At 41.3% G+C, this 16,342-nt stretch overlaps 2 protein-coding genes across 3 annotated transcripts in view; both read right to left on the bottom strand.

The window, feature by feature from the left end:
- Positions 1-614: 614 nt before the first annotated feature.
- Positions 615-6,508, bottom strand: egr3 (early growth response 3). The gene is made up of 2 exons (XM_029510991.1): positions 6,309-6,508; positions 615-3,595 (listed from the first exon to the last, which is right to left on the bottom strand). The coding sequence occupies exons 1-2, from the start codon at positions 6,460-6,462 to the stop codon at positions 2,517-2,519; spliced, it is 1,233 nt and encodes a 410-aa protein (XP_029366851.1). The 5' UTR covers positions 6,463-6,508; the 3' UTR covers positions 615-2,516.
- Positions 6,509-9,868: 3,360 nt separating this feature from the next.
- Positions 9,869-16,342, bottom strand: part of pebp4 (phosphatidylethanolamine binding protein 4) — a 48,490-nt gene continuing 42,016 nt past the window's right edge. For both annotated transcript variants that reach the window (XM_029511013.1, XM_029511012.1), the window contains one exon: positions 9,869-12,154. In XM_029511013.1, coding sequence (XP_029366873.1) covers positions 12,063-12,154 — 92 coding nt within the window. In that variant the 3' untranslated portion in view covers positions 9,869-12,062. The remainder of the gene's footprint in view (positions 12,155-16,342) is intronic.

Here is a 16,342-nt window from a genome sequence, read left to right on the forward strand (position 1 = left end):
ACAGCCAATAACCATAAACACTCTTTGTCAAACTAGAAGGTGAAAAGAATGCTACTTTTAAAAGAAATTAAGGATTCTCATAAAATCTGAAAATATCTAACCACAACGACAAGGTCATTGGTCATTAAAAAGGTTATAGAAATAACGCAAATGAATTATTTTGTGTGTTAACTATCAATTTGCCAGATACGTTCTGTGCTAGCCTTGAAAGACATGCACATCTCAATATTAAGTCTTACTCATTACTCATTATACATTTTCATTGTTTTTGTTTTTGTTTTGTTTTTGTTTTTTACCAAAACAGTGCAAGATGAAAATTCTGTGTTAAGATCTCAGTTATGACTGTTTGCATTTGCTTCACAAATACAGTCCTGGTTTAAAAAAAAACCCAAAACGTTCCTGGTTTAAAAAAAAAAACAAACCAAACGTTCCTGCTTTATAAAAGGACAGAAAACGTTTTGGTGAAAATGAATCAAATCAGATTATTACTATGACATATTATTATGTCTATTCTATAATACAGCTTAGATTCGAGAAGTGCCAAAGTGGCAAAGATGAGCCTATACACACTGGCTCATTGACTGATAATAGAGGTATTCTTTTCTATCAGCAGAAAGATCAGCAAGGAGCCATATGTGAAAATAATTGGTGCCGCAATATAGCGTATTCTGTTTCAATCTTTTCGTCTGCGAGACCATTAATTGGGAAACAACAAGTGTTGTCTATACAATGGGGAGTATGTTTTAATTGAAATAACCGATTGCGACTATAATGGAGATACACAAAATGTAAAAATTCTTGTCATTTATTCAGAGAACACATTAGTGCTTCCTTAAACCAGTTGCCACTTTAAAGCGTACAGATGGTGCAAATGCTATTATTCCTTCTTTTTAAATGGAAGATAACACTCCATATTTGGCACTATTGTAGTGCTCCAAAAATTTTGCAATGACTTATGACAACAAAATATTCTGTATTATAACTACAATACTAAAAGCTTTAAGACACATTCCGCACAAGCATTCAGTCAATTGAAAGTTCTTGTTTATGCAGACATTTGTATTTACATGGTGTGCATGAAGGCATGCACATATATGAACGGTTTAATACTGAGTTATGGTGCATTTGACATTTGAGTACAAAAGTGAAACTTCTACTATAGCTACCTGCATACATATTTGTACTGTACAAAAACAAGTCCTTAGTTTACAACTCAGTCTCAGTCTCTCTGTATTAGAAAAGATGTAAACATGGATTTTCAAATTGAATTTTTTTCTCTCACCATATGTTGCTCATCTTTTTTGTGATTTAAACAAGTAGTTAAGTCTTTTTACACTGTGAAGCACAGACAAAGGGCCTCATTCATCTTTTTCCTTATTCAACTCTCTTTTCATATACTGCTGGTTTTCAACCCAGTGTCATTTATTTAAGTAGTTCAGTCTGTCTAACTGTGCTCTTAGTTAATTTGATATATGGATTGATGGCACATGTCATGAATATATTGCATTTAATTGCTGATCTTAAGAAAACTGAAAGAATGAACATTATTGGTGAGCTTAAAACAAACAAAAAAAGCAACACAAATAATTTGGTAACACCACATAAAGCCACCATATTTAAAAAAGGCAACAGAAATACACAGTGTCTCTCAGTGACTACAAATAAATAAGTATTGGCAAAGGCATTGACTGCTGCAGGCATGGTTTTTTTTATAAGTACAGGTGACAGGGCAAGACATTGGTTTTGCTCTGTGTGACCCATTCAGTTATTATCTATATTCAACAAAATTTTTCAGGTAAATCTAAATCTGAGATTCGGTGCTTGAAACTGAGCTTTCCTTGAACTCAACGTGTGTGCTAAGCTGATATCACTTTTATGTTTGGTAAATGTCAGGCACAGTAATATGAACCAGGTTACATTTGGCACATTCATTTTCCGAAAACAACATTCAAATAGAAAATAAAAACACTACACTACACCTCAACAAAAACAACAGAAAGACAGTCAAGTGCCACTAATAAGGTATCCATGACAGTCACAAATACAACCAATTGCACTTTTAAACAGATTAATAATATTAATGCATACATCCCAGAAAAGCTCATCTTTTAGCTAAGTCCCATTATAACTGTGTCTACTTTGACCCTTGTGAGTATTCTGGCTTCCCTCCAATGTAGAAATTCTCAGTTAAATTTACAAAAGTGTACCCAAAACCTATGGATACACAGTGGCCTTTTGGACAGAATGTGCCAAGGTGCCCTTCTTTGTGTTGGCCCTGTGTTACAGTAGCTGAGGCTCGGAGTTGCTTGAAAGAGAAAGGCGTAGCAGCCTTCCCCCCTCTTAATTAAACTAAAGGCTTCCATCTCAAAATAGAAGGAACACAACTGAAAGGAGCAGAGGATTTAAAAGAGAGGAAAAAAAAGTCACCTATATATCTCATAGTGGACGTGATTCCTTTTTCCTAAGTCTCTTTATGGGGCATGATGAGGGCTCAGTCTATGTGCACGTAGTGACGGTCATGATGTTCCCACTGTGGGCCCCCCACAGGAGCTGGGCGGTGAACTGTGGCTCCCCGCTGCCCCACTGCTCTTGTCAGCAGGCTTCTTGTCCTTCTGTTTCAGGTGAACCTTTGCATGTCTCTTTCGCTCATCGCTTCTGGCAAACTTGCGTCCACAGAACTCACAGGAGAAGGGTTTCTCACCCGTGTGTGTGCGGATGTGCGTGGTCAGGTGGTCACTCCGACTGAAGGAACGCATGCATATTCGACACTGGAAGGGTTTGTGACCTGTGTGGATGCGGAGGTGACGTGTAAGCTCGTCTGAGCGTGAGAAGCGTCTGTCACAGTTCTCTGCCGGACAGGCATGCGGCCGTTCGTGGACAGGGGTTTTGCTGGGACGGTTAGGGTACTTCCGTGGTCGGATGGGTTTGAGGGTGAGTGTCTGTGGTGGCGGATGGTGCTGAGGAGGGTGCTGCTGCCCGCCGATGAAACCTGGGTGAATTTGCTGTTTGTCTTTGAATGCTCTGATGGTCTCCAGGGGTGTGATGGGTGGAGGGTTGACTCGGATAGGGTCCATTGTCTGGAAGGGCTTGTGTTCCATCACACCAACCTCCCCCTGATGATGGAAAAGGTTGTAGTCAGGGATCATGGAGAAAAGGCTGCCATCCATGGAGGCTTTGGATGTGGAGTGATAGTCATTGCCAGGGTAGGCTAAAGCCGTGCTGGTGGCAGGGCTGTGGTGGAAGGAGACCTGATCCTGGTACAGGTCACTGCACGTGGAATAGGCAGGCAGCGGTGGACCATATACCTGCTCCATGTCTGACGTCTGTCCGCCCATGCTGGCTGCGGAGGATGATGTCTGCGTCGTTACCGTGCCGGGTGATGGAGAAACACCCAGGATCCCTGCGCTGACAAGACTTATGATATTGTTGTCAGAGCACCAGCCAGAGCCACCAATGCCACCTGATGGAGGAGTGTCGAAGGCAAACTTCCCCAGGTAGGTGACAGTCTGCCCGCTGCGGTTGGACTGGAAGCTGGATCCATACTGAATCTCTGCAGTTGCTTTCTCGCTTCCCATGCCCAGATCCATGATATTATCTACATAAAGAAAATTAAAAAAAAAGATATCATGAACAAATCATCCACCTGGTTGCTCAAACATGAATATGAAATGCAATCAGCTGAGGAAAAAGCCTGTAAAAGTGGTCATGTGGCACAAGTTGTTGAGAAAAAAAAAAAAAGTCTACAAAATTCACTTTGTCACCCAATGTGAACTTGCAGTGGTTTGTCCGAAAATTCACCCTTTTTGCATATTGCTGTTAAGAGTGCCAACAAGAAATCAAAAATACAAGAAGTCCAACAGAGTTCATAAAGAAATGTGAGCGCTGTCAGACCTGTAAGTTAAGTGAGTGACTGCTGCACTGAGACAGTGGTGTCTCTCTCTCTCTCTCAGATCCCACAAGCTCTCATAAATCAAGACCTAAACACCCCCTTTGATCCAGTCATTGTGTCCCTCAGGAGTACAGCCAAACTGAATGGCAAGATCTGATTTCTTTACAGCAGGGAGGATTATAAGGCAGACGCCACATCTATCACGCTCAAGGATTCAAAACACATTTGCAGCAAAGAACATCTGCACAAAACGAGAGGGGGGAACATTTAAGTGTCCAATCTCTGCCACAGTCAGTCGAACAAATTTCCTTGATATTTTACTGGTACAGAATCGTACTCTTCACACCAAACACACAAATTTTTAGAACTTATTCCAAAGACACCAAAAAAACCATATAATGCAGATGTGCTGAATGGAGATACGGTCATCTGCTGATCGTGCTCTAAAGGTTAAATGTGAAAAATTTGAAAAGAATTCTTTCATAAGTTCTAATAGATGCTACTTTACTTTTCATTTGCGGGAATTCATACACAGGAGTGCTTATATATTCACTCCCACTAATTATAGCCTGCTGGAATTTGGTTTATTATAATGAAACAAACAAAACCAAAATTATGTATATGGCACAATACTGTTCAACACATGAACAATAATACGGAATGCTGTAATTGTGTTTATGTGTGTGTAACATGAGGAAAAGAAGTCAGAGATGATATTAAGGGATTTTACTCTACATCTGCAGACTTTTAGAGGCCATTCGAGTCAAGCGGTATTTAAACAGAGTGAGGGACACATATAAAGTCATCCCTCTTTTCTTATAGGTCAACGCTAAAGAGACCAGCACACACCTGATGCACCTGTAAAAACACAGCATGGCACCTTTTTACGAAAAACATACCAAAGCATAGCTAGAAAAATTCTGAACATCTATTTTATTTTTCAGTTTTTAGTGTGAATTACTTTAAAATCAGATTAGAATTAAATCTGCAACACACACCTGTTCTCTATAGCATCACTTACAGACTTGTTTAAATATCCTCTGTCAGAGGTCACACAATATACATTAAATTGCTGTTTATTACAAAAAAAAAAAAGTCACAGGTTTGTCATATTTAATTCCCCTGCACTATGAATACAAACATGTATAGACTGTGAGACATATGCTGTTTGTAAGAGCTGTCGCTGAGATAATTTAAACACACACCTCTTTGGCAAATCAGGGGAGAATATTTTAGATTTAATTCAAATTTGGCGTTGTTTTAATTTGTGAACAAAACAAATAATAAAAAAAAAAATCCTAACAACTAAGTAACTAATAAAGGACATAAAAGGAACAACGTTGATGAAGGTAAATCTTCATCTTCTGCATCACATGCATACAAAGTCAGGATTTATTGTGTTGTGAGCAGCTCTGACCCGTCACCTCTGAAGGTGAGTTTGGACAATCAGTGATTGATTTAACGCCAATCTGCAGCACTGAGCCGAACCAGCGGATCAGCCTCACTATGGCGCCCGAATTCATCAGATGGGTATAGATTTAGACATGTAGATGTATAAGGAATCTGGACTGAACAATAAATCTTTCAACACACCCGGCCTCGCATTTTAGTGAAAATAAGATGATTCACGGGCCTGGCGTGTAAACAAGTTTGATATCGGGGGAAATACCAGCCACACACGCCTACTAAAATCCAATCTGTGGCATGATCATAGAGTTGTGAATGAAAGTCATTGTCTAAAGTCGCGTACCAAACATTGCGGATGGATATTGAGTAAATAAATGTAATTTATGGTTTAACCTGGCTACCTAGATTATAGGAAAATTTCCCCATATTCCTGTTTAAATCACTTGCCGTTTGCGTTTTAGTAATCAGTGTGTAAAACCGCCTTTTCCACAACCAGCCTTATCAAGACATTTCCTCAAATACGTCTCAGCTTTGGTGAATTAACACGGCTAGAAATAAAGTAGGTCTGGTTTAATATAAAATATCTTTCCGATGTGTTTATTTTTTGTTTCTAAGTTTGGAAATGAGTACAGTTGCACTCCTTTCGGCTAGTAGGATCTCAAACCGTGGCATTTCGACATAAGAAAAATAAAATAAAATTTGAGGAAAAGGAAAAGAAGAAGAAGGAAAAAAAAACAAACAAAAAAAAAAAACCAAGCAAAAATAACTCAGTCATACTGCCGACCCGGGAGTTGTTCAAGTCCAGTGTGTGTGTAGTTCACAGCGGGGCGTGTTACACCTGACCCCGAAAAAGTCTTCAGTCCGGCTGCCCGCCTTTGTGCGCAACAGCCAGAGCGCAAACAGGTGCTCCAAACACTGACAACTGTTGCCTTCCGTACACAGCGCAGTTTGATCAAACACACACTCACACACACACACACACACACACACCGAAAGTAAAGCAAAATCTTACCTGTGTTCATCTGTGAATAGTGGTTAATAGAATCCGTACTGGTGAAAATATTCATAGACGTCGGGATGTCCTCTTCTGGGTAGAGACTGTCAGGGATCGTGTTTATTAAACTGCTCATGGTAAGAGGGAGCTTGTCCGCTAGTTTCCCTGTCATAGCAGTTAGATTCAGTCCGACATTTATAGAGGACAACGCGCAGGTATCCAAGTAGTTACACACGAACACACGCGCACTAAAAAACAAACAAACAAGCAAAAAAACAAAAAAACAAAAAACAAAAAACAAAATAAAAAAAAAAACTAAAAAGAAAAAAAAAACAAACTGCGGCTGTTCTCAAAGTGGAAGACACAGGTATGGATCAGGCGTGGAGAATAAAAAATCAGCGGAGAGGAGCAGGGATGGATCCTGTTGCTGTAGCTATCCAAGTATCCCGCGGAGGACGAGCAGCGCCGGTTATCTCCTCCTGTGTGATCACAGGCTATTGTTGTTATTAATCTGATCACTGTGGAAGCTGATGGGCTGCTTGTGGGGGAATTTGAAGTCTGTGAATCAATGGAGGAGGTGGTGGTGTTGGTTGCACAAGAGCGGCTCTACTTGCTCTATTGGAGCTGGATAGGGGACTCCAGTCTGCCTGTATTAAATAGGGGGATGGAACATTTGCGTGACGTAGATGACCATATATGGACAGAGCGCCAAGCACCAGGCTCTCCGCGCGTCAGTCGGTGGAAACTACAGTGGAGGCAAAAGGCTCCGACAGATAGGTGACTACAAAGTTTACCAAGTCCACATGTCACATCCAGCTGTATCCTCCTGCAAGGGGACACTCCTCTGTCCCCGTGGAAAACATTACAGGCACTGTGCTCATCTTTATCATTGCCAGGGAAAACAGTTACAATATTCAGGATGATAATAATAATTATTAATATGAATATTAAAAACAGCGTGTATAATGGACTGTAAGGCACGCCGTAGGGTTTTTATACAGCAGTGTGCGTGTGTGAGAGAGCGAGACTAAAAAGAGAGTGTTTGTGTTATTGTTGTTTATAAAACTACTACTTTTTGAAATAAGATAGCCCAACATCGCGTCTGTTTGACTAAATATTGGATTGTGTTTCTGTCTGCTGGCATCACGCTCGGCCTTATTCCGGTCTAAAGAAGCTCAGATGGACAACTCTGCCGTGAAAATGCTTTCATTTTGGGCTCGTTGTGGACACACACAGGCACACACGCACTTTGTGTCTTTGTCTCATGTAACGCAGGTCACAAGTTCAAAGCCCTATTTTTCACGGAGCAACAGACGGAGCTAATCGCCTGTAAATATTGCAGTAGCTTTCTAAATCCACAGGCTTGCATTGACTTGGATTCCAACTTGATCGCTTAAGTGGAAATCCAAATAAGGCAGTGTCCGGCCCCGCCCCTTTGTGTCTCAATTTGGACATGCGAGTTCCGGGTGAAGTGGTAGTGGAAAAGTGATCGGAAGCCACAGACGTTTAAAGAGATGACAGTGGACAAAGCGTCATGGCTCACTTTTCACCAATTTGCCAACTTGTGAAAAAATACCTACAATGGCTGCTTTTTATCCTTTTGGAAACAAAAGCCTAGCATTTGGTTTGTTACAAAGAAATTTAAGACTGACTGAAAACCTCCTGGGTCACTGACTGAGTTCACGTGCCACTGTCAAATCATATTTATCAGCTTTTCCACTCCCATTGAATTCCTCAGTGAAGGTTTCCTTCATTTTGGTAAGAAGGTTTTCTATTTTCTGCTGCCGCTGGAATAATAAAAATACAAATTGGCTTTTGCAAAAATCCGCAGAAAATACTGAATGAAATGTCACTGTCTGAATATTCAGACCTGAGAAATTAATAGTACCTCAATGAACCAGAAGTGTAAACAGAGTGTGTGGGAGAATTAGTCTGAATCATGCTCGGTGTTTAGGGGGCTTAGACAAACAGAGCAGCCAGTGATCTTGTGCGTCTCATCACCACAGGCAAGTCCTCTGTGTGTCTGTGTGTGTATTTCAAACTAGCAGTCATACCAGCGTCCTCTCAGAGTCCTCCCAGGGTGCCTTTCTGTCAGTCCCGTCTCTTGAATCAGAGAGTAGACAACAATGTTCCTGATGGATTGGATTCAAAGTTGAAGAGATATTTTCTATGTTGACCTCATCCACTGCCTCATACTGACTCACTCACTAAGCTTGTTCAAACTTTTTTTTTTGCATTAGTGCAAGTCAAAAGACAACACAAGTTAAAACGGTCCGTTCTTGTGTTTGTGTTGTCAGAGCTGAGTGTCTCTCTGCATACTATCGGGCCTTATTTAAACATTGATAACGTGATTCTAAATGAATGGCATATTTTTGTCCCTGTATAAACCCAAGCTCACACGGTATAATTAAGTAATTGTCAAGTCTGTCTACCATTCAGATTCATGTTTGAGGGTTTAGAACTCGTTTGGACAACATATTAATTTAATTTCTAGCAAACAAACATTCCAGAGGTAAATGGTAAAATCTCCATTTAAAGCAGTTCAGTTTTAGCATGTTCCTTTTTTGCATTAAAATGATCAAAACTAGGCTGGATAATGGGAAAACCTGGCAGCAGAATGTACTGCAAAACTATGCAATGACCTATGACCTCATGAGTTTACATTCACAAAAATAAAGAATACTAGGAACTTATTGTAGAGTCACATTGTGTTTTGCTGTCTATTGTTCCTGTTATTTTGTCCAATCCAGGAAGTTGCACAGGTTAATCAAAGGCGCAGGAGATGTACATGAAAGCCTCAGTTGTCGTGTTTGTGATTAGAAACTAATGAGAGGATCCCCTCAGATCGGGATGAGGACTGACTGTACTATCGTCTCTGACTCGGCAAGTGTTCGTGTAGCTCTGCGGTTGGAAAGTTGGCTGGCCCATCTGGAACACCTACCTGTTGCAGGCTTATTTCCTCGACTGTGAGCTAAGTCACATGGGGCAGGCCTGCAGTGTTTGCCGATGGCTTGCGGCGATAGAGCTCTTTGACTGCAGTATCCTGGCTCCTTTGCATATGGGGATTCCATGGAAGCACCAACTCATTATAAAGCAATGTGGAAAACGGCCCAGGGACTGTGGATATATAGTCAAATTAGTTTTGTTTTTTCCAAGCTTCATGGGGGGAGGCTCAAATTTTGTTCCTTACTGAAGATAACGTGTTCCCAATTTTACCAGCAGTAACTGTACAGCCATTATTTCACATCACAAATATATCTTCATTCTGGTCCATTGCGCTGATAATGATGACTGCATAATGTGAATGATCTCAGTGTTACCACAGCTTGATTATTACTGTCAGGTGAAGCCCTCCTATTTCTAATCTATGTCCTTTTTAAAAACAAACAGCCTTTAGTGAGGCACAGCAGCATTACATTTCAATGTCAATGGGCATGTGATTAAAATGAAGCATATAAGAAAATGCCCGGCTGTAGACATTGCACGTGTAATAATAATAATAATAATAATAAAGATTTACAGAGGCTTATATCATCTGTATAAGGTAAATTTATTTAGCTTCTTACTAAACCCAACAGTTTGTTATCTGTCTGTACACACAGTTTTATTTTTCACCGTTAGCAGGAGAAAATGAAATTTCTCAAAAATCTAAAGGTCAAAAAAGTGCATTTTAAAATTCTGCATTCCTTCCTGGTGCAAGTAGACAAGTGTTCAGAACAGCCTAAAACGTGAATAGTCATGTGAATTTTCATCAGAGGCAGGACTCAAATCTCCAGTTGGAGTGGACCACACTGAATCTTTGGAAGCAGTCTATCAGAACAATACCAGTCTGTTGAGGTCAAACGCCCAGTAAGTAAAAACGTGCAAAGTGGTCAGCAGACCATACTGTTGACATGCATTGAGCAGATGTCACACTCTAATCCATTTTGCCAATGCTCAATGCAAGTGATGCACTGCAGAAATTCTCCATGCAGTGAAAGAAACCCGGCACTTGAAGACAGAGAAAAGAACGGAGACTGAAGTCATCATGCATATTAGATCACTTCGTGGCGGTTAGGCAACTGAATTGATTAAACAAATTCCTTTTAATTAATGTAAGTTTGAATATATTAAGAAAATATTAAATGCCTTTCCCATATCATCAGGGGATGTGAGGAGTTATTTTTTTTTCACAGAAGGCAATATACTGTGCACCGATGAACTACAGCTGTCAGTTTTTCTTAATCATAATATTTCAACTCTCCTGACATTTGGAGTAAAAATAAACATATTCAAGGAAGCTGAGTGGCAAAACCCAGCTGTTTTGGCAGGCTTTCTCAGAGATATAAAGGAGGAAAATGCACAGTGTATTTGGAAGTACAAATCTTGGCTTTTAATGGTGTACTGATGGATTCAAGTAGGTGGTTTTTGGAAGAATGCTCTCCCACTTGGCATGCTTCACAATGAGTGTGGAATTATACTCCATTTGCCAATTGTTAAAAACTGTGATTTCATAAGTCAAATAAATCAAGTAAATCAAGGTCAGGGGTGAAATCACAACTGAAGGTGCTTGATAATTTTTTCAAAAGCAAAGGACTCTTTTACTAACTGAGCATATGTGCATTGTTTTAGTTGTTTGTTTGTGGATTGGACTGCTTTGACTGCTAAGTCGGGAAGGCAAACAAAGCAGATGCAGGACAATTTGATCAATGATCTCCCAGAGTTCACGGAGAGGGCGCATAAGGGTTTACCAAGGCTGGCTTAACCACCAAAGGAACAAAAACCTCCATTACCTACTCCTGCCTGGCCCACTGATGAGACACCAAATTAGGGTCAATGAAACCACCAACTAAAGATTGATCATCACAACATCAAAGTCCCTCATGTAAATCCAGCCTTTTTCAGACATCTGGGGTATTGATACAAACCCCATCCCAGAGGAGAGTTGCTGGTTAGAAACCAATATTCCTCCTGGGGGGTACTCTGACCCACCCTCTACAAAGACCCATGAAGTCTGAAAAGTATCTCCCTGTGAAGGGGTTGAAAAGTTTAAGTTTTCACACCATCCTCTACAGACCTACCAGGTGGGCTTCTTATGCAACTGTCCAAAGTTCAACACAGGTTCATTGTCCCAAAGTTACCATCAAGGACACTTCAGCTTTTAGACAGAGGAGTTTTTACTTCACAAATACCAATCAAGGACCTGAAAGTAGCTCATTGTTTCCAGTTGAGGTGAGAGTGGTCAATGGAAATATGATAAACAATTTCACAAACAGTAAGTTCCCTACACCCAACACACCACACGGCCGTGCAGCCCCTCCCCCTGTCCTGTCACTCTGTAGAGTATTTTGGTTCAAGTTCCACTGTAGCATCCGGCTGTGTTGCGGTCTCGGTTTCACCTCCTACTTCCTTTTTTTGGCCCTGACGTGTTTCCGTCCCTGAATTAGAACCAACTCTTTCCACACTGAATTGTGATATCAGGCCGTCTTCCTTCTCTTGTCGACAAACTTCGGAAACTAATAAGAAATCCCCAGTGGGGTCAAAATCTCCCAAGTCCTTCAAGACCACAAGAGATAGAGTGAAACATCAAAACCTAGCAGCTGGTGCAACAAAGGAACACAGGAAGTCTCTTTCTAACACAGCGATAAGATAGATGCGAAGAGGGCTGACCTGTTGCAGGCTTTGAAGAGCTGATGCTGTTTAATTCAGGGAAAGAGGGGATATATTATTTTGTTTATTTATAGTGACAGAGCTTTCCTTCACATCCCTTTTTTTAAGCCGTCTGAGCATCCTTCAGTCTTTGTAGTTTTGGGTGAGAAACTGCAGCGTGGCCACAGGCTCTCCCAGATCAAACCTCCGAATAAAGGCCTGAAGATCCCATTTACCTGTGAAAGCAGGAGGACACAGACAGATACTTATTGATATCAACACACATTTACTGAAAAAAAAAAAGAACAACCCCAAAACAAAAACAAAAACAAAAAACATTTTTGTTTTCACTCTGATGCAAGATTGTACAACTTGAAACATATCCTGACAATATTGTACATAAATTTAGTACAGTTTAAGTGCAGCCTCTGGTGCATTTCAAGAGAATTTCTCATGACCGCTCGGCCCATGTTTAAAGGGATCTGAGGCCTAACTGAGCAGCACATGGCTCTGGGATGTGAGTCACTGAGAACAGCACTGCTGAAAATAAAACATGTTGCTGTAATGATGGAGGTGGGAACACAAGGACGTATTGGCAAGAAGATATGATTCAATCGCCTGAGCGTTTTTTTTTTTTTTTTCCTTCCCTCCCCTTTTAAACAAACACCAGACGGCCATCCGGCTGGTATGACAATATCACTTCTTAGATTTTGACAACCACTGATTCCCTGCAGCTTCCCCTCCCTTTAGAAAAAAAGATAAATTTACAATTATCATTCCAAGGCAACAAATTCTGCAGGCTTTAAACTTCACGTTTGGGTGTACATAAGACAATGCCTTGCATGGTAATCCAGGGAATTGCTAATATTCTGGTATTTCCGTATGTGGAGTAATTACATTAACAGCTGCTGAAGAATATTTTTGCGTAGGAAAACTAATCTTTTGAAAAGACAGCCAACCACTGAAATGGTCCAAATCTGTAGAGAGACTGGTCTCGCAGTCAGGGGTCGGATCTGGCTATGCCTGGATAGAACCATTAATGCTTTTGACCTCTTGCTGCAGCTGCTTTACAGGCCTTTACTGTCTCTGTTTTCACCATCAGGGAGCCACATTTTGTATCCTCCGGCATCTTGGAGGAGATCTGGGGGAAGAAATGCGCTCTACTGGTGCCACGCACATCAAGTGCGCTCACCTACCATCAATGCAGAAACAGATCAGAGGGATTCATTTACATATAAGACATAATTACTTATTCAAGACTGCAATGTCTCAGGCTTTTTAAAGGAGACATTACTATATTTAATCCTTTAAGATTCTTCAAAGTTGAAAGTTTTGAACACAGAATGGACAGTACAGTGAAATTATTACTCAACTATTTTGGGGCTCGTACACTCTTGCTGGTCCTCCCTACATGTTTAGCTTATGAGAGTGACACCTCAGTGCCATGAGGTCAGGTCAGGGTTTGAGCTCAGCTGGGGAAGATGGTGAATAATAACTAGGAGATGAGCAGATGAGTACCTGAACCTCACCAGGTCCTCTCTGTGAATGAAGATTGCCTGCGGGCAGCGCTCCAATAATCAAGCGAGGGCAATGGAGTCAAGTGACCTGTCTGTATGATAGGTCATGGCTTGGTGGCCCCTCTGGCCTGTGCTTTAGTGGAGGATAATGTACCGCCTCTGCAGATCCCACAATCCCTTGCATGTCCAAGGTCCCTCACCCCTAAGAGGCAGCACTTTCAAGGAAGCTGAGGGGTGAGGCAAGCGGGGGACAACAAACTTAACACTGAATATTGGAATATAGTTCGCGAGTCATGTGGCAGATCTGACTCTCATGACAGTCGTGTAAATATTCAGGCTTTCTCTTCCCATCTTAACGCGGAGAACCTGCCCTACAATGGCGTTATGCGACATTTCTTCTAATGGAGAATGTCACACTAAAGATCATTTTATTGTAGAATAACGATCAAAGGAACAGTTAAAACCAGGCACCGCTTGTAAGGCTTTACACACTTAATCCTGTCTAAAACTGTGCAATCATTGGGCGCAATCCAAAATGAGGCAAATTCACAATATCGGGTGCTATCACGCTGGCTGGTTCCTCTGCAAAAGCCTAGACTTACAAGTGACCTTAAAATAGGCTGGTGTCTCTTTGTAGTGTAAAGACGTGTTTCCGTCTCTCCCATCTGCCTGCTCATGGAAAGGACAGATAGTGTGGGACCTGAGGGCGATGTTAAAGTATTCCTGCCTCTACTTTTGTTTCCACCTTGCTTCTCTGTCTGGGTATGGCAGGATGATCAGGACCGCTGTGAGGTGACACAGAACTGCTACATTTAGTGGTGTGGGCGGTGTCCCTGTTAAACCTCTTAAAGTGTCACAGAAAAGCTAAAAATCATGTTCATTGCAGTAGAGAGCAGGAGCAAATATCAGAGTAAGAGGCTCTCATCAGCTTTTACATGAGAATCATGGTAATATTTATACAATCCTAATTCCATGGGAGGAGGTTCTTAGCTGTCAGAGGTCAGAGGTTAGCCATAGAACAGTACCTCAGAGATAATTCAGCATGGTGAATGCAATACTTATCAATTCCAAGGTCTGGGTTTAATGCCCATCCCTTTTTTAAGTGGCGTGTGTGTGTTTATTAACAATTACACAAGAGAGAGATAAGAAGAAAAGCTTTACAATTAATTAAAGTTCAAACTAGGTAAGATTTGATATTTCTTTAAAAAGAAAGACATAATCATAAAGAACGATTAGTGACTCTACATCAATTGATTGACTGCGTTATTGATTTGATGATCTGATTTCCACAATAATTTCTAACAATACTAGGAACCTGAGTAATTCTCCAAACTTTAAACATAAATCCAAGAAGTCAATGCTTGATGGAAAAAAAAAAAAAAAAAACCACAAACAGCAACAACAACAAGAAAAACCCCAAACAAACCCAAAACCACAGATCCAGCTAAAATAAAAAAATAATAATAAAAAAAAAAAAAAGTCAAAGTGTTCCTTTAAGGCAATCGACTCCTGGCTGAAACTCAGGCCTGCTGTAGCAACCAAATCCTGGCTCTCTTGACTCCACGAAGCTCTGATTAATGGTAGAGGCTGTGGGTGGGTGGTAGACATGGATCTGCCCATTACCACACTGCAACATTGCAAATGGCTTCAATTACTGTGGAGTGTGCTGAGCTGGCAGTAGGTGCTCTAGGAGGCAAAATGAGCAACGTGCACCATCCAGCAGCTAACTGCACTGTGATCCATTCACTCACACAACATGATTGTCACATACATCTTATCCTATGTAATTTAGTGGGGAAAAGCAAAGGAAATAAAATGAGCAACAGTCATGGTTTTGATCAATTTGAAATTTTCAATGTTGACTTGAAATTTTTAGCCAGTAGTTCTAGAGGAGTTGTTCTTGTTTTACTCACCTTTGGTTTCTGATCAGTCTACGGTATGTGCGTTGGAGTGCTGGCTATGTGAATGGAGCACGTGCAAACTACCGGGGAGGCTGAAACAACACTAGATGCCCTCTCTCAAGGCCTCAGCGCATCCTCTCTGACACTGTAACACTGTTTCCCTTGACAAACTGACTCTGCGGCACTAAACAGTAGCAGGACATATTGAGGGCTTGCCAAGTGGCTGACAAGTATCATGAGGGCCTGTGTGCCCACGCTTGCCCCCCACCCTGGCACAGGGACAGCCTCCATTCAGGGACAGTCTTCCTGAGCCAGAGCAACGGGGATTCCCTACGATCACGCCCCTGTGCCCAGTGCCAAGAGCGCAGCCTTCCTGTAGTTCCCTCTGTAATAAGCCAGCTGTCTCCATCAGTTCACTGACCCACATTCATAACCTTAACACAGGAGGCACGGCAGACTTTCACGGTTCCTCTGAATAGACCTGCTCCACCTCTCATTGGTCAACCCTTCTATTACTTAAGGGGTGGTCAGAGATGAAAAGAAAAAAGACGACAAATTTGCGATAAAATTGAGTCAATGTCTATGCAACTGGAAGTGGAAAACGATCATTAGGAGCCTCCCACCCACGACTAAATGCTCTCCTTTTGCAAATCACATCAATTAATGTCATGGGCTATGAAAAATGCTCTCTGTGTCATACCACATGGAGGGAGGACAGACGCTAATAAGTGAACATACTTAACGGAGGAGGTGGGGAGACATGGGATTCCCTCTGTTGCTCTTGCCTCTGTGGGAATACCGTGCTCATGGCCAAGTGGAGGCCAGTAATAATACAGCAGGTACACCACTGAATCCAGCCAAACAAATAATGGCTGTAAAATCAAGTATTTTTCTATTCATAAACCACGACTAGGGTCTAATTCTTCCTATGTCACATGATGTCTTTTACAATTAGCATCTTTACAAGGGCAGTTATCATTCCCAGAATTGATCGATCAAATGAAAC

The sequence above is a fragment of the Echeneis naucrates genome, chromosome 9, assembly GCF_900963305.1.
Source record: "Echeneis naucrates chromosome 9, fEcheNa1.1, whole genome shotgun sequence".
NCBI lineage: Eukaryota > Metazoa > Chordata > Actinopteri > Carangiformes > Echeneidae > Echeneis > Echeneis naucrates.

Bases quoted from the DNA above. Each gene is read 5' to 3' on its own strand.
- egr3 (XM_029510991.1), bottom strand. From the start codon at position 6,462: ATGACAGGGAAACTAGCGGACAAGCTCCCTCTTACCATGAGCAGTTTA. The intron at 3,596-6,308 runs GTAAGATTTTGC...TTCTTTATGTAG, and splicing joins CTATTCACAGATGAACACAG to ATAATATCATGGATCTGGGC.